Source organism: Cetorhinus maximus, chromosome 35, assembly GCF_964194155.1.
Source record: "Cetorhinus maximus chromosome 35, sCetMax3.hap1.1, whole genome shotgun sequence".
Taxonomy (NCBI): domain Eukaryota; kingdom Metazoa; phylum Chordata; class Chondrichthyes; order Lamniformes; family Cetorhinidae; genus Cetorhinus; species Cetorhinus maximus.
Window position 1 is genome coordinate 3,306,007 of NC_135913.1, and position 18,504 is coordinate 3,324,510.

Consider the following 18,504-nt stretch of genomic DNA (forward strand, 5'->3'; position numbering starts at 1 on the left):
ACAATCACAGTTCTTGGTTTTTCCAGGAGTGGGACATGAACCCTCAACCCTCTGATTCAAAGGCGAGGGTGCTATGGACTGAGCCACAGCTACGAGCGGGGACAAACTGTCAATCAACGCGCAGCGATTGTCAAGCAACGAGAGGGCCGGGAAAGAATACGCGTGCGCGGAAGGGGGGCGGGGCCGAACTGTCATTCAACGTGCGGTCGTTGACGGGTGACGACACAGCGCGGGGGGGGGGTGGGGGGCGGTGACCGTCGCGCGGCGGCGGCGGTTGAGGGAGGGTGTTTACCTTCTGACTGAGATGTCAATCAGGGTGCGCGAGGACGAACAGCCCGTGCGCCCCCCCACCATCGGCGTAAAGAGGGGAGGTGTCGCGTGAGGCGGAGAGAACGGGCTTGTTTGGAGCGCGCGCGCCCCCTCATTGCGGTTGGTCAACGTGGGCGCGCGCACTCGGGGCCGCGCGCTGTGACGTTTTGTGTGTGTGTGTTTGCTTCCCCCCCCCCACCTCCCCCAGGTTGGGATTAACATGGCGGCGGCGGCGGCGGGGAACCGGAGCGGGCCAGCGGCGCAGTGTCACCGGGCAGGACCAGGACCGGGACCCGGAGCCGTGGGGCTGGACCAGCAAGAGGAGGATAGGCGGCGGAGGCGGAGACAACAACAACAACAGCAGCAGCAGCAGGGCCCAGCTCTGGGCCTGGCCGCGCCCTGCGCCGTGAAACAGGAGCTGGAAGAGGAGCAGCAACAACAGCAGCAGCAACAGGAGGAGGAGGTGGTGAAGGTGGAAATCCAGCAGCAGCATCAGCAGCAGCAGGAGGAGGAGGAGCTGCAGCAGCAGCAGCCGCCGGAGGATGGGGCCCAGCCCGGGCAGCCGCCGGACTGCCCCCTTTACTCGGCCACACAGGCCCAGGCTCAGGCCCAGAGCAGGAACGGGGCCTCGGGCAGAGAGCGGCAGCAGGTCAGTGGGAGACCGCGAGGTGAGGGCGGCGGGGATTTAACACCGTCTGTTACCCTCAGTGTGAGGGGCAAGGGAGTGATTAATGCTGTCACTTACCCTCAGTGAGAGGGGCAGGAGGGATTAATGCTGTCATTTACCCTCAGTGAGAGGGGCAGGAGGGATTAATGCTGTCACTTGCCCTCAGCGGATGGGACAAGAGGTATCAACACTGACACATAGCCCTCAATGTGAGGGAGAGGGGGTGTTTATGCTGTCACTTATCCTTAGTGTGAGGGACAGGGAGTATTAATACTGTGTTACCCTCGGTGTGAATGGAGGGGGTATTAAAACTGTCACCCACAGTGTGAGGTGTTGGGGGGGACTAACACTGTCCGTTACCCTCAGTGTGAGAGGCAGGAGGGATTAATGCTGTCGCTTACCCTCAGTGGGTGGGACAAGAGGTATTAACATTAACACATAACCCTCAGTATGAGGGAGAGGGGGTATTAATACTGTCACTTATCCTCAGTGTGAGGGACAGGGGGTATTAATGTCACTTATCCTCTTGAGGGGCAGAGAGTATTAATACTGTCAGTTACCCCCTGTGAGTGAAGGGGGTATTAATACTGTCACCCACAGTGTGAGGGGCCGGGGGGGGGGATTAACACTGTCCATTACCCTCAGTATGAGGGATGGGGAGTATTAATACTGTGAGGCACAGCAGGAGGATTAGTACTGTCAGTTACCTCAGTGTGAGGGACGGGGGTATCCTGTCATTTCACAGTGTGAGGGCAGGGGTTATGCCAGTTACCCTCAGTATGAGAGACAGGTGATATTAATACTGTCACTTACCCTCGGTGTGAAGGGCAGGGAATATAATTACTGTCATTTGCCCACAGTGTGAGGGGCTGCGGGGGATTAATACAGTCAGTTACCCTCTGTGAGGGACTGGAACATTAATACTGTTGCTTACCTTCAGTGTGAGGGATTGGAGCTATTATGCTGTCACTTACCGTCTGTGAGAGCAAGTTAATTACCTCAGTGTGAGATACGGCTGGGGGATTAATACTGTCAGTTTCCCTCGGCATGAGGGATGGGGCTATTAATACTGTCAGTTACCCTCAGTGTGAGGGGCAATGGTATTAATGCTGTTAGCTGCCCTTAGTGAGGCCAGGAAGGATTAACACTGTCAGTTAACTTCAGTGGGATATTAATATTGTCAGTAACTCTAAGTGTAAGGAACAGCAGGGGGATTAATACTGTCAGTCACTGTGCTGTAGGTGAAGGGAAGCTTGTGGATGCACTGTACTTAGGTTTCCAGAAGGCATTTGAAAGGTGCCTCACCAAAGGTTATTGCGGAAAATAAAAGCTCGTGGTGTGGGGTCAACACATTTGCATGGATAGAAGATTGGCTAGCTCACAAGAAACAGAGGGTAGCCATAAATGTTTTTTTTTCTGCTTGGCATGATGTGGCATGCTTCAGGGAGCATTGCTCGCACCTCAACTTTTTACAATTTATATAGCTAATTTGGATGAAGGGACCGAAGGTATGGTTGCTCAAACATGGTTGCTGATGATACAAAGATAGGTAGGAAAGTAAGTTGTGAAGAGGACATAAGGACACTACAAGAGGACATAGGCTGAGTGGGCAAAGTTCTGGCAAATGGAGTATAATGTGGAAAAATGTGAAATTGTCCATTTTCACAGGAAGAATGATGAAGAAGCATACTATCTAAATGGTGAGCAATTGCAGGGATCTGGGTGTCCCAGTGCATGAATCACAAAAAGTTAATATGCTGGGACAGTGAGTAATTACCAAAGCTAGCAGAATGTTATCACTTATTGCAAGGGGAATTGAATATAAAAGTAGGGAGGTTACGCTTCAGTTGTATAGGACACTGGTGGGACCACTTCTGGAGTACTGCGTACTGAGTATGGTGGTCTTATTTAAGGAAGGATGTAAATGCATTAGAAGCAGTTCAGAAAAGGTTTACTATACGAATACCAAGAATGGGCTTGTTGCCTTATGAGGAAAGATTGGACAGGCTGGGCTTGTATCCGCTGGAGGTTTTTAGAAGAGTAAGAGGTGACTTTTTTTTTACTTTTACTCGTTCATAGGATGTGGGCTGGCTAGGTCAGTATTTATTGTCCATCCCTTAACTGCCCTTGTTCAGAGGGCAGTTAAGAGTCAACCACGTTGCTTTGGGTCTGCAGCCTATGTAGGCCACACCAGGTAAGGATGTCAGATTTCATTCCCTAAAGGACATTCGTGAACCAGATGGGTTTTTACGGCAATCAGCAATGGTTTCATGGTCGTCATCAGACTTGTAAATCCAGGTGTTTTTTTTTAATATTGAATTCAGATTTCACCATCTGCCATGGTAGGATTTGAACCTGGGTCCCCAGAACATGTTGTCCAGTGCCATACCACGATGCCACTGCCTTCCCGACTTGATTGAAACATATACGATCCTTACGGGCCTTGACAGGGTGAATGTGGCAAGAATGTTTCTTCTTGTGGGAGAATCTAGAACTAGGGGTCACTGTTTAAAAATAAGGGGTTACCCATTGAAGACAGAGATGAGAATAATTTTTTTCCCTGAGGGTAGTGAGTCTTTGGAACACCCTTACTCAAAAGGAGATGGAGGCAGAGTCTTTGAATATTTTCAAGGCAGAGGTAGATGTATCCTTGACAAACAAGGTGGTGAAAAGTTATTGGGGGCAGGCGGGAGGTTGCAGCCAGAGCAGCCATGATCTTATTGAATGGCAGAGCAGGCTCGAAGGGCCGAGTGACCTACTTCTCCTTATTCATATGTTCATATGTAGTTACGTTTCTGTGAGCAGGGGGATTAATACTGTCAGTTCCCCTCAGTGTCAGGGACAGGGAATGGTTAATTTTGTGAGTTACTCTCAATAGGGGGCAAGTTAACACTGCCAATGACCCTCAGTGTGAGGGACAGTGAGTAATAGACCGAATGGGCAAATCTTTGCACTGTCATTACTTATTGTAACTTCTTATTACAGTGTGTGATCGACAGTCTGAGTAATTGAGCGAGGTGATTTTACCCTCATGTCAGGTCAGTGTGTGTGGAGCAAAGTCAGTCGGTGGTAGAATTACATAGTCATACACCATAGGAGGTGGCCATCCCACCCATTGACCCTGTACTGGATTATTGTAAGAATAACTCTCAGCACCCTCCCCACCCCCCTTCCCCCCATGGCTCTTTCCCCAGCGCATTCCAATTTTCTTCTCTTTTGAGAAGTTTTCCAGTTCCCCAGCCTCGAGTCCCCTTCAAGCAGTGCATTCCGCCTCATAACTCACTTGTGTTTGCAAAGAAAATTTACTTCACCTCTGCTTGGTTTCTTTTGGCAGTTTCCTTAAATCTGTGACCTTTGTTTACCAACCCTTTGGCAACTGGAAATACTTCCTCCTTATTTACTATTATCAAAAGCCTTCATAAGTTTGAGCACCTCTATTAGTTTTCTCCTTAACCTTCTCCACCCTGAGGGGAATCCCCCACCTGCTCCAGTCCCTGTACACTAACTGAAGTCCCTTATCCCTGGTACCATTCCCGTAAATTTCCAAGACCTTTCCATCCTTCCTAAAGTACGGTGTCTGTAACGGGACCTGACACTCCTGCTAGGTCCTGACCAGTGATTTGTAAAGTTTTTAAGTAGTAGCTTCCTCACTTTTTTTTTTGCTCTTATTCCTGAAGCCCAGGGTCCTGTACATTGCCGGGTCTTTGTTGTTCCAAGCGCTGTAAAATTTATCGAATATTGCTTCTCCTCATTCTTCCTTCCAAAATCTCTCACTTCGCACTTCTGTGTGTTAAATTTCATCAGTGATATGTCAGCGCATTGTGCCAGTCTCTCTCCCCCACCTCCTGAAGCCTGTTCATCTCTTCCTTGCTATTTAGTACTTTACTATGTTTTGTATAACCTACCAATTTTAGAATGGGGTCATGTTTACCCAAGTCCAACTTTTCATATATACCACAGAATCTATTATTAACGCACAGTATTGATGTGAAGAATCATGGAGGTAGTGGCATTGTCACTGGCCTAGTAATCCAGAGACCCACATTAATGCTCTGGGGACCCGGGTCTGAATCCCACCACAGCAGATGGTGAAATTTGAATTAAAAAGTCTAATGATGACCATGAAACCAAGGAAATCTGCCATCCTCACCTGGCCTACATGTGACTCCAGATCCACAGGAATGTGGTTGACTCGTAAATACCCCCCTGAAATTGTCTAACAATGAAACCAGACAGACCGCCGGACAGACCACCTAAGCACCGAAAACGACATGGAAAGCCCAGCCCTATCGACCTTGCAAAGTAACATCTGGGGGCTTGTGCCAGCCTGACAATCATACTCACTGAATCACACCTAACAGAACATGTCCCAAACACAACCATCACCATCCCGGGGTATGCCCTGTCCCACTGGCAGAGATGTCTGCGCAGTGGTATACAGTCGGGAGGAGTTGTCATTGGAGTCCTCAACATCGACTCCGGACCCTATGAAGTCTCATGAAATCAGGTCGAACATGGACAAGGATTACCACATAGCAGCCTCTGCCCCCTCCCCCTCCCCACCACTCCTCTGGTCAGCTGATGAATTAGTTCTCCACCATGTTGAACGCCACTCGAAGAGAGCACTGAGGGTGGTAGGGGCGCAGAATGTACTCTGGGTGGTGGAGTTCAATGTCCATCACCAAGAGTGGCTCGATAATACCACCGCAGGCTGAGTCCTAAAGGACATAGCTGCTAAACAGGTTCTGCGGCAGGTGGTGAGGGAACCAATGAGAGGGAAAAATATACTTGACCTCATCCTCACCAACCTGCCTGCTGCAGATGCATCTGTCCATGACCATATCGGCGGAAGTGACCACTGCACAGTTCTTGTGGAGACGTAGTCCCATCTTCACATTGAGGATAAGCTATTTGGTGTGTGGCACCACCACCATGTTAAATAGGATAGATTTTGCACATATCTAGCAACTCAAGACTGGGCATACATGAGGCGCTGTGGGCCATCAGCAGCAGCTGAATTGCATTCAACCACAATCTGTAACCTCATGGCCCAGCAGATCTCCCACTCTACCATTACCATCAAGCCAGGACATCAACCCTGGTTCAATGAAGAGTGTAGGAGGGCATGCCAGGAGCAGCACCAGGCATACCTAAAATGAGGTGTAAACGCGGTGAGGCTACAACACAGGACTACTTGCGTACCAAACAGCAAATTATAGATAGGACTAAGCGATCCGACAACAGATTAGATCTCAGCTCTGCAGCCCTGCCACATCCAGCCGTGAATGGTGATGGACAATTAAACAACTCAGCTGGAGGAGGAGGCTCCACAAAAATCTCCATTCTCAATGATAGAGGAGCCCAAGTGCATCATTGCAAAAGGTAAGGCTGAAGCACTTGCTACAACCTTCAGCCAGAAATGTCGAGTAGATGATCTGTCTTGTCCACCGGAGGTTCCCGGCATCCCAGCTGCCAGTCTGCAGCCAATTCGATTTGCTCCATGTGACATCAAGAAATGGCTGAAGGCACAAGATAGTGCAAAGGCAATGGGCCCTGACAATATTCCACCAGTAGCACTGAAGACTTGTGCTCCAGAACTTGCCACGCACCTAGCCAAGCTGTTCCAGTACAGCTACAACACTGGCATCTACCCGGCAATGTGGAAAATTGCCTAGGTATGTCCTGTACACACAAAGCAAGAGAAATCCAACCCGGCCAATTACCGCTCCATCAGTCTACTCTTGATCATCAGTAAAGTGATGGAAGAGGTCATCAACAGTGCTATCAAGCAGCATTTGCTTAGCAATAACCTGCTCACTGACACTCAATTTGTGTTTTTACCAGGGTCACTCAGCTTCTGACCTCATTACAACCCTAATTCAAACATGGACAAAAGAATTGAACTCCAGAGGTGAGGTGAAAGTGACTGTCCTTGACATCAAGGCAGCATTTGAGGCAGCAAGTGTGGCATCAATGAACCCTAGCAAAACTGGAGTCAACAGGAATTAGGGGGCAAACTCTCCACTGGTTGGAGTCATACCTAGCACGTAGGAAGATTGTTGTTGGAGGTCAATCATCTCACCTCCAGGACATGACTCCAGGAATTCCTCAGGGTGGTGCCCTAGGCCCAACCATCTTCAGCTGCTTCATCAATGACCTTCCTTCCATCATAAGGTCAGAAGTGGGGATGCTCACTGATGATTTCACAATGCTCACCATTCGCAATTACTGAAGTCCATGTCGAAATGCAGCAAGTCCTAGACAATATCCAGGATTGGGCTGACAAGTGGCAAGTAACATTTGTGTCACACAAGTGCCAGGCAATGACCATCTCCAACAAGAGAGAATCTAACCATCACCCCTTGACATTCAATGGCATTACCATCGTTGAATTCCCCACATCCTCAGGGTTACCATTGACCAGAAACTGAATTGGACTAGCCATATAAATATTGTGGCTACAAGAGCAGGTCAGAGGCTAGGAATCCTGCGGCGAGTAACTCACCACCTGACTTTACAAAGCCTGTCCACCATCTACAAGGCAGTGTGATTGAATACTCTCCACTTGCTGGCTGAGTGCAACTCCCACAAAACTCAAGAAGCTTGACATCATCCAGGCCAAAGCAGCCCATTTGATTGGCACCCTGTCCCCAAACATTCACTCCCTCCATCACCGACGCAAGGTGGCAGCAGTGTGCACTATCTACAAAATGCACTGCAGAAACTCATCAAGTCACCTTAGGCAGCATCTTCCAAACCCACGACCGCTACCATGTAGAAGGACAAGGGCAGCAGATACATGGGAACACCATCATCTGGAAGTTCCCCTCCTAGACGTCCACCATCCTGACTTGGGCACATATTGCCATTCTTTCACTTTCGCTGGGTCAAAATCCTGGAACTCCCTCCCTAACAGCACTGTAGGTGTAACTACACCACAGGGACTGCAGCATTTCAGGAAATCAGCTCACCACCACCTTAAGGATGGGCAATAAATGCTGGCGCAGCCAGCAACATCCAAATGAATAAAAAAAAATGGTAATATTGTGAGTAATTCATCAGGATAATTAAACTGTTTGGAGACAGCAGAGCGTATTCTGTAACTTCCAGTATTGCTGTAAGGTCCAGGGTCAGCATTATAGTAATGAGAGGATTAATGTTTTAAAAGAAAAGTTATACCAGTGATGTTTTGGCCCAACTGGCTTGGCGTTGGCATTTCTCCTTCATGCCAGCCAATAGTCCTGGTCCATTTTACCTGCCTTGTTGCATTATCCTTTCAACCATCTATCCAAACTAATCATGACATAGTTTCTGCCAACACCACTAGCCCGAGAGTTAAATGCCATACCCTTGTATCTCTAGTGAAGTCTCTCCACCTCTCCTCTAAATCTCATGGATTTAATCTTGTATTCATTCACGCCACACAAGTGCTAGGCAATGATCGTCTCCAACAAGGGAGAATCTAACCATCTGCCCTTGGCATTCAACGGAACTAGCTGAATTCCCCCACTATCAATGTGTTGGGGGTTACCATTGATCAGAAGATGAACTGGACCGGCAGTATAAATACTGTGGCTACAAGAGCGGGCCAGAGGCTGGGAATTCTGTGGAGCACAAGTCACCTCCTGACTCCCCAAAATCTGCCCACCATCTGTAAGGCACAAAGCAGGAGCAAAATGGAATACTCTCTACTTGTCTGGATGAGTGCAGCTCAAACAGCACTCGAGAAGCTCTACACCACCCAAAACAAAGCAGCCCACTTGATTGGCAGTCCATTCGCTGCCTTCAATGGTCACTCCCTCCACTGCCAACGCACAATGGCAGTGGTGTGTACCATGTACAAGATGCACTGCAGCAACTTACCAAAACTCCTTCGACAAAACCTTCCAAACCCGCGACCTCGGCCACCTAGAAGGGCAAGGGCAGCAGATGCTTAGGAACACCACCACCTGCGAGTTCCCTCCAAGCCGCACGCCATCCTGACTTGGAACTATATCGTCATTCCTTTACTGTCGCTGGGTCAAAATCCTGAAACTCCTTCCCTATCAGTACTGTGGGTGCATCTACACCACATGGACTGCAGCAGTTCAGAAAGCTGGCTCACCGCCACCTTCTCAACAGGCAATTAGAGATGAGCAATAGCTGATGACATAGCCAGCAATTCCCACAGCCCATGAACACTGAATTGGCAGAGCAATTAAACAACTGCTTTAGTTCTGCTTTCACAGAGGAAAACACAAATAATTTCCCAGAAAAGCTAGGAAACCAAGGGCCTAGTGAGAAGGAAGAATTGAAGGAAATTAGTATTAGGTAAAAAATCGTGTTGGAGAAATTAATGGGACCGAAGCCAATAAATCCCTAGGGCCTGATGATGTACATCCCCGGGTTGTTAAGGAGGTGGCCAAAGAAATAGTGAATGCGTTGGTTGTCATCGTCCAAAGTCCTATAAATTCTGGCACAGTCCTGGCAGATTGGAGGATGGCAAATGTAACCCCACTATTTAAAGAGAAGGGAGGGAGGAAACAGGGAATTACAGATTGGCTAGCCTAACAGTAGTAGGGAAAATGCTAGAATCTATTCTAAAGGATGTGTTAAGAGGACACGTAGAAAATATCAGTGCGATTAGACAACATCAACATGAATTTATGAAATGGAAATCATATTTGACAAACCAACTGGAGTTTTTTGAGGATGTAACCAACAAAATAGATAAGGGGGAACTAGTAAGTGTGGTGCATTTGGATTTTCAGAAAGCTTTTGATAAAGTCCCATATAAGAGGTTAGTGTGCAAAATTAAAGCACATGGGACAGGGGGTGATATATTGGCATGGATTGAGAATGGTTAGCAGACAGGAAATAGAGAGCCGGTATAAATGGGTCTTTTTCAGAATGGCAGGCGGTGACTAGTGGGGTACCAGAAGGATCAATGCATGGACCCCAGCTATTCACAATATATGTCAATGATTCGGATGAGAGAACCAACCGTAATATTTCCAAGTTTGCTGAAGAGACAAAGGTGGGAATGTGAGTGGTGAGGAGGATGTTGAGGCTTCGAGGTGAATTAGACAAGTTGAGAGAGTGGACAGATACATGGCAGATGCAGTATAGCATGGATAAATGTGAAGTTATCCAGTTTGGTAGGTAAAAGAGAATGGCAGAGTATTATTTAAATCGTGATAGAATGAGAAATGTTGACTTGCAAGGCACCTGGGTGTCCTTGTACACCAATCACTGACAGCAAGCATGCAGCTGCAGCAAGCAGTTGGGAAGGCCGATGACATGTTAGCTGTCATTGCGAGACAACCTGAGTACTGGAGCAAATGTGTCTTACTGCAGCTGTACAGCGCCCTGGTGAGACCACATCTGGAGCATTGTGTGCAGTTTTGGTCTCCTTACGTAAGAAAGGATATACTTGCCAAAGAGTGAAGGTTCACCAGACTGATTCCTGGGGTGGCAGGATTGTCATATGAGGAAACATTGGGTTGACTAGGCCTGTATTTGCTGGAGTTCAGAAGAATGAGAGGGATTGCATTGAAACGTATAACATTTTGAAAGAGTAGGACAGACTGAATACATGAGTGAATTTTCCTCTGGCTGTGGGGAGGGTGGTCTAGAACAAGAGGTCACAGTCTCAGAATACGGGATAGGCCATTTAGGACTAAGATGAGGAGAAATTTCTTCACTCAGAGGGTGGTGAACCTGTGGAGTTCTCCACCACAGAAGGGCTGTGGAAGCCAAATCACAACATATTTAAGAAGGAAATAGATTTCTCGACTCTAAAGGCGTTGAGGGGCTTGGGGAGATAGTGGGAGTGTCGCGTTGAGATAGGGGAGCAACCATGATCATATTGAATGGCAAGGAAGCTTCGGAGCGCCAAATAACCTACTCCTATTTTCTACCTCTCTATGAGGGATTCTCATAGTGTTGCGGTTTCGGAGCTGTGATGGAGAGTGCGATTGTACAGTATGAGGGTCTCTGGGCTGTGATGAAGGTGGTCGTACAGTGTGAGGGTCTCAGGGCTTAGATGAGGACGGTCATACAGTGTGAGGGTCACAGGACTGGGATAGAGGGTGCTATTGTACAGGAGTGAGAATCATAGGGCTGTGATGAAGAGCACTGTTATGCAGTGTGAGCACCTCGTGGCTGTGATGTAGGGTGCTATTCTACAGGGTGAAGGTCTCGGGGCTGTGAAGGAGAGCACTTTTCTACAGGGTGAAAGTCTCGGGGCTGTGATGGAGAGCGCTATTCTACAGGGTGAAGGTCTCAGAGCTGTGATGAAGAGTACTGTTATGCAGTGTGAGCACCTCGTGGCTGTGACGTAGGGTGCTATTCTACAGGGTGAAGGTCTCGGGGCTGTGCTGGAGAACACTATTCTACAGGGTGAAGGTCTCGGGGCTGTGCTGGAGAGCGCTATTCTACAGGGTGAAGGTCTCAGGGCTGTGATGAATAGCACTGTTATGCAGTGTGAGCACCTCGTGGCTGTGATGTAGGGTGCTATTCTACAGGGTGAAGGTCTCGGGGCTGTGAAGGAGAGCACTTTTCTACAGGGTGAAAGTCTCGGGGCTGTGATGGAGAGCGCTATTCTACAGGGTGAAGGTCTCAGAGCTGTGATGAAGAGTACTGTTATGCAGTGTGAGCACCTCGTGGCTGTGACGTAGGGTGCTATTCTACAGGGTGAAGGTCTCGGGGCTGTGCTGGAGAACACTATTCTACAGGGTGAAGGTCTCGGGGCTGTGCTGGAGAGCGCTATTCTACAGGGTGAAGGTCTCAGGGCTGTGATGAATAGCACTGTTATGCAGTGTGAGCACCTCGTGGCTGTGATGTAGGGTGCTATTCTACAGGGTGAAGGTCTCGGGGCTGTGCTGGAGAACAATATTCTACAGGCTGAAGGTCTCGGGGCTGTGATGGAGAGCACTTTTCTACAGGGTGAAGGTCTTGGAGTTGTGATGGGAGCACTGTCGTACAGTGTGAGGGTTACAGGGCTGTGATGAAGAGCCACTGTCGAATATTGTGAGGGTCTCGGTACTGAAAGAATTGCATCGCCATGCAGTGTGAGGGTATCAGGGCAATGATGGGGGTCATTGTCGTGCAGTGTGAGGGTAGCAGGGCTATGATGGGGTCATTGTCATGCAGTGTGAGAGTATCAGGGCTATGATAGGGTCATTGTCATGCAGTGTGAGGGTGTTAGGGCTATGATGGGGGCATTGTTTTGCAGTGTGAGGGTATCAGGGCTATGATGGGGTCATTGTCGTGCAGTGTGAGGGTATCAGGGCAATGATGGGGTCATTGTCGTGCAGTGTGAGGATGTCAGGGCTATGATGCGGGCATCGTCGTGCACTGTGTGGGTCTTGGGGCTGTGATGAGGGGCTACTGGTGAACGCTATGAGGATATCAGGGGCTGTGGCAATTGCACCATCGTGCTGTGTGCGGGTCTCGGTACTGTGATGGGGGCGGCTCAGTCACATTCGTAGAGTCATAGAGCACAGAAACAGGCCCATCGTATCCATGCTGGCCATCAAGTACCTATCTGTTCTAATCCCATCTTCCAGCACTTGGCCCATAGCCTTGTATGATATGGCGTTTCATGTACTCACCTAAATACTACTTAAATGTTGTAAGGGTTCCTGCCTCTACCACCCCCTCAGGCATTGTGTTCCAGATTCCATCTGCCCCCTGGGGGAAAAAATTTTTCCTCAAATCCCTTCTGAACCACCTGCCCCTTACCTTAAATCTATGCCCCCTTGTTATTAACACCTCCACTAAGGGGAAATGTTTCTTCCTATCTGCCCTTCCTCATAATTTTGTATACCTCTATCGGGTCCCCCCTCAGCCTTCTCTGCTCTAAGGAAAACAACCCTAGCCTATCCAGTCTCTCTTCATAGCTGAAACGCTCCAGCCCAGGCAACATCCTGGTGAACCTCCTCTGCACCCTCTCTAGTGCAATCACGTCCTTCCTATAGTGTGGCGACCACAAGTGCACACAGTCCTCCAGCTATGGCCTAACTGGCTTTTTATACAGCTCCAACATAACCTCTCTGCTCTCATATTCTGTGCCTTGGCTAATGAAGGCAAGTATCCCACATGCCTTCTTAACCTACCTGTGTTGCTGCCTTCAGGGATCTATAGACATGTACACCAAGGTCCCTCTGATCCTCTGTACTTCCTAGGATCCTACATTCATTGTGTGTTCCCTTGCCACGTTAGTCTTCCCAAAGTGCATCACCTCACACTTCTCAGGATTAAATTCCCTTTGCACTGCAGATCTTACCAGCCCATCTATGTTGTCCTGTAGACTAAGGCTTTCCTCCTCACTATTTACAACACCAATTTTCATGTCATCTGCGAACTCACTGATCATACCTCCTATATTCACACCTATATCATTAATGTACACTACAAACCGCAAAAGGCCCAGCACTGACCCCTGCGATACACCACTCGTCACAGGCTTCCAATCGCAAAAACAGCCTTCGGCCACCAGCCTCTGCCTCCTGCCCCTTCGACCATCACCCCCTGCCTCCTGCCCCAAAGCCAATTTTGGATCCAATTTGCCAAATTGCCCTGGATCCCATGGGCTCTTAACTTCTTGACCATTCTCCCATGTGGGCTGCTGCCAGAAATTGAGAGGATCTCAGGGCTGTGACAATTGCATCGTCGCGCAGTGTGAGGGTCAAGCGAGTGCTGTGATGCAATTTGTGGGTCTCAAGGCAGCAATACAGTGAGAGAGTCTTGGAGCTGTGATAGGGGAACTGTTGTGAATTGTGCTGGCCTTGGGCAGCGATCCCTGTAAGCTGAGGGCTCAGACAAAGCAAGAGGCTGGCTGTCCACAAGTCGGCCTCAAAGTTACCACACGTGCACGCCATGCACTTAAGAAAATCACCGACACCTTTCAAGAAAAACTTAGTGTGTGTAGGGTTGAGGACAGTGGTTCCTGAACCTTTTCCTGGTGTGATCCCATTTTAATGTCTCAGACTTCATGGCCCAAGAGTGAAAATTGTGCAAGGGGGAGGGTTATTGAGCGGCGGGAGGCAGGGTGTGTTGGAGACCCGTGGTTGACTGGGATGGGGTTATTAATCTGCTGGATTTTCCCTGAAGAAAGTGAAGATCCACCTTTTATTTTTGTGCATGTAGCACCAATCGAGCCTCAGAGAACAGACAATTAAGCCATGTCCACTGACAGAGAGGAAAAGAAGAACTTTTAAAGGGGCCTCGCAGTTGCCAAAACTGTGTTCAGGCTCCACGGCCACCATGGCTGTCTCAGAGTTCGCGACCCCAAAATCTCGTCTCGCGACTGGGTCACAATCCAGTTTGGGGACTCCTGATCTAGGAGTTTGAGGGGGCAGAGTGGCATAATGCTTGGACCTTGGTTTTGTGGGGTCACTATAAACATGACGGCACAGCAGCGTTTCACCAATCTGATAATCAAAAAAACCTAAATCGTTTTGGGTGTTGATTTAGTAATATATATTGATCGGGGCTCTTGGACAAACTCCCCTGCTCCTCAAAATAGCAGCTTGGGATCTTTGATGCCCAACAGAGAGGGAAGATGGGCCGCGACTTCTCTGATGGTGTGCACTGCCCCTATGGCAGGGCGGTGCTCCGTCAGTGATAGTGTCAAACTTTGGCGTACTCGGTAGTCCACTTGACTTTGTGTCAGGGGTTTATGGATTCACGTTCCAGTCCGGGGCTTGAGCACCAAAATCAAAAAGCTGACACGTCAATGCAATGCTGAGGGAGGGTTCTGTCTTAAGGGTTGTGAAACCACAGCCCTGCCTGCCGTGTCTAGAGGAACAGAGCAATTCCATGGCACTATTTTGACCAAGAGCAAGGGGGGCTATCACCAGTGTCTTGGCCAGTATTTATCTCTCAATCAACATCAGAAAAGAAGGCTATCCGGTCATTCTGACATGACTGCTTGTGGGAGCCTGCTGTGCACAAAGTGGCTGCCACGTTCTACACATTACGATAATAACTACATTTCAAAAGTACTTCATTGGTTCCGAAGCACTTTGTGGCGTCCTTTGGTCATGAAAGGCGCTTTATAAATGCAAGTCCTTGGCCTGTTCGTACCGACCCTCTGATCGTGTGTTACTCCCTCGGATCATCGCCGGGGAGTGTCAGCCTGGATTACGGCCCCAAGTCTTCGGAGTGGCTGTATAAACACACGACCTTCTGGTGCAGAGCCGAGAATGTTTGGGCTGAGCCACGGCTTCTTGTTCACTGCCCTGCAAGATCCAACTTCACCTTCAATCGAGGAGCAGGTTTGCTTTCAGACATGTACTCGAACTGATGGGGAATGGATTTTTTCAGACACCCTGAGGTGCCTGGTGCAGTGAAGCTCAATGGAAGAGGAGAAGGAGTGGCAGTGTAAATTTACACCATGGGCATCTTCCAAACTCTGGTGTGGGTACGCGTGGAATTCTGATTGATTCAGGAACGTGCACTCAGAGGTCCAGAGTAAACGGAAGATACTATAGGTTCTGTGTGACCCCAATATTTCCCCACTCACCAACACCTGTGTGAGACCCTGAATAAATACGGCCAGCTATTCTGTCCACTGACTGCGTTTCGTGATGTCCCTCTATGTGATGTACCCAGTGACTGGGTTGACTGATGTGCCCATTGATCTTTCATGCGTTAATGCCTCTCCCACACTAATACTAACAGGCTGTCTGTATATCCTTCTCTCTAGTTTTCCGAGAACCGGAGGATCCTGATTGTAGACGAGCAGCAGCAGCGGGTAGAGGAGGCCGTGCTGTGCCAGGAGGTGGACTGGGACCGTACCGACAGGCAGGCTGGCGGGCTGGTGTGGCTACGCTCAGAGGGCTGGAGCCAGGACATAGACGAGCCGGGAAAAGTGCTGGTGTCGGTGGCCGGCCTGCGGGGCCAAGAGCAGCTTCCGCCGAAAGCACTCCAGGGCCTGGCCCGTGACCGGCCTGGGGCTTCCCCGGCACAGCGCAGGCGCAAGTCGGAATATCCCCGCCGACGGAGCTGCATCTCGTTCACCTTCGGCGGCGCGGAGGGCGAGGAGCCGATGGAGATCCGGTAAGTAGAGACCTCTTCCGGTGATGGGTGAGCTGCTCGGGGGGCAGGGTCAGAGTGTCCAGGGGCCCTGCGGTGGGTCAGAATGGAAACTGCTTGAGTTCCCAATTGGCGAGCAGTCGTGTTCTGAGACAGTGCACCAGGCGGAGAACGAGAATCAATGAAGGCTCCAATCAAATGTGTGCGAGTTGCAATTTTGAAGAGTGATCGATTATCAAACAGACCAAAGGGGTTCTTCCCCTTCCCATGTGTGCACAAGCCAAGCAAACAGTGAAAGTTTAGTTACACCACTGGATCTTTCCTGTAGGCCACCAACATGTGGGACACGTAAGGAGGATCAAATCTGCAGGGAAGTTGCAACGACATGCAGAAACTACAGTGGAATGATAATGAGGGACTTCAATTATCTGAATGTAGACTGGGGACGTAATAGGATAAAGGGTAGAGAGGGGAAGAGTTTATTTATCTGTGTACAGCAGAATCTTCTTGATCTCAACATGTTTCTGGCCCAAGGTGGAAGGATACTTTGCTGTGTGTGTTTCTTTGGAATGCCATAGGTCAAGCCCATCACGGGTCTGTGAAATGGACTTCTAGGGCTCAGTGATCAAAGCATCATAAGGTTCAGGTGAGCTATGGCAAAGGACAAAGAACAATCTGGAGTAAACACACAAAACTGGAGGTGGGCCAATTTCAGTGAGTCAAGAACAAGCTGTCCCAAGCAAAAGTGAAATGGGAAGTTAGTACAGAAAATGATTGGGAAGGCAAATGGAATGTAGGCGTTTATTGCAAGGGGAATGGAATATGAAAGTAGGGAAGCTTTACTGCAGCTGTACAGGGTCTTCACGAGGCCACTGCTGGAGTACTATTACAGTTTTGGCCTCCTTATTTGAATAAGGATAAAGTTGCGTTAGAAGCACTTCAGAGGAGATTCACTCGATTCATTCCTGAAATGAAGGGCTTACCTTATGAAGGAAGGTTGAACAGGTTGGGCCTATACCCACTGGAGTTCAGAAGAATGAGATATGATTCTGAGGTGACATGATAAGGTGGATACCAGGAGGATGTTTCCACTTGTAGGGGAGACAAGAGCTCAACGATGCAGTTTAAGAATATGAATTTAAAATTGGAGACGAGAATTATTTTTCTCTGAGGGTCATTATTCTGCAGAGTTCTCCTCTGCAGAGAGCAGTGGAGGCTGGGCCATTGAATATGTTCAAGGCTGAGTTGGATAGATTTTTAATAGGCAAGGGAGTGGAGGGTTATGGAGGACAGACAGGAAAGTGGAGGTGAGACCACAACTAGATCAGCCATGATCTGATCAAATGGTGGAGCAGGGTTGAAGAGCCGAATGGCCTACTCCTAAGTCCTATGTTGCTACGGAACAATGGGCTGCCTTTTAAAGAGGAAATGGTTTGGGCACAGTCAAGGTAGATTCCCACGAGAAGGGCAGCCAAACCCAGAGTTCTGGGATGTCTCGAGAATAAGGTGAAGCAGAAAAAGTATGTGATGGCTGATATCAGATCGATAATACAAGTAAGAATTAGGAACTTCAGGTAGGTGGAGAAAAGATGGACAAGTTGGTTATGTTTTCCTTTGAGATGGTTGAAAGGAACTTCAGAATCATGAGAGACCCAGACAGAATTGCTCAAAAGAAACTTGATCCCGTTGGCACAAGAGTCACGAGGGTGCAGATTTAAGGTGCTTGGCAAAAGAAGCAAAGGTAATGTGAGGAAAAGATCTTTTTTGCGTGGCATGTTTTTAGGGTCTGGAATGCATTGCCTCAGAGTGCAGTGGAGGCTTTCAAAAGGGAATTGGATAAGCACCTGGGAGGGGTGGAGGGGGAGAGTTCCTGAGACAACGGGGAAAGAGCAGGGAAGTGGCAGATGGTGGCTTCGTTGTAATGTCACTGGACTAGTAATCCAGAAACCCAGGCTAATGTCCAGGGGGACACAGGTTTAAACCCCATCACGGCAGCTTCTTTGGAACTTGAATTCAGTTACTAAAAAAAAAATCTGGAATTGAAAACTAGTCTCAGTAATGGTAACCATGAAACTGTCATCGATTGTTGTTAAAAACCCATTTGGTTTCAATTTGGTTCCCTTGAGGGGAGAAAATCTGCCACCTTTACCTGGTAGGCGTAAATGTGAGTCCAGACCCCACAGCAATGTGGTTGACTCTTAATTGTCCTCTGAAATGGCTTGAAGCCATTCAGCTCAAGGGCAATTAAGGATGGGCATCAAATGCTGGCCATAAGACGTAGGAGCATAAGTAGGCCATTTGGCCCATCGAGTCTACTCCGCCATTCATTGAGATCATGGCTGATCTGATGATCCTCAAATCCACTTTCCTGCCTTTTTCCCATAACCCTTGATTCCCTTACTGATTAGAAATCTGTCTATCTCGGACTTGAATATACTTAATGACCCAGCCTCAACAGCCCGCTGCGGTAAAGAATTTCATAGGTTCGCTACCCTCCGAGAGAAGAA

The 18,504-nt window shown here is 48.7% G+C and overlaps 1 protein-coding gene across 7 annotated transcripts in view; it reads left to right on the top strand.

Moving 5' to 3' along the window:
* Positions 1-351: 351 nt before the first annotated feature.
* Positions 352-18,504, top strand: part of LOC144672011 (uncharacterized) — an 81,297-nt gene continuing 63,144 nt past the window's right edge. For 2 of the 7 annotated variants that reach the window (XM_078533947.1, XM_078533948.1), the window contains exons 1-2: positions 368-958; positions 15,669-16,021. In XM_078533947.1, the coding sequence (XP_078390073.1) occupies positions 530-958; positions 15,669-16,021 (782 nt within the window). In that variant the 5' untranslated portion in view covers positions 368-529. Of the gene's footprint in view, positions 959-15,668; positions 16,022-18,504 lie in introns of all 7 variants that reach the window. The other 5 variants (XM_078533945.1, XM_078533944.1, XM_078533943.1 and 2 more) reach the window with 5 other exon arrangements.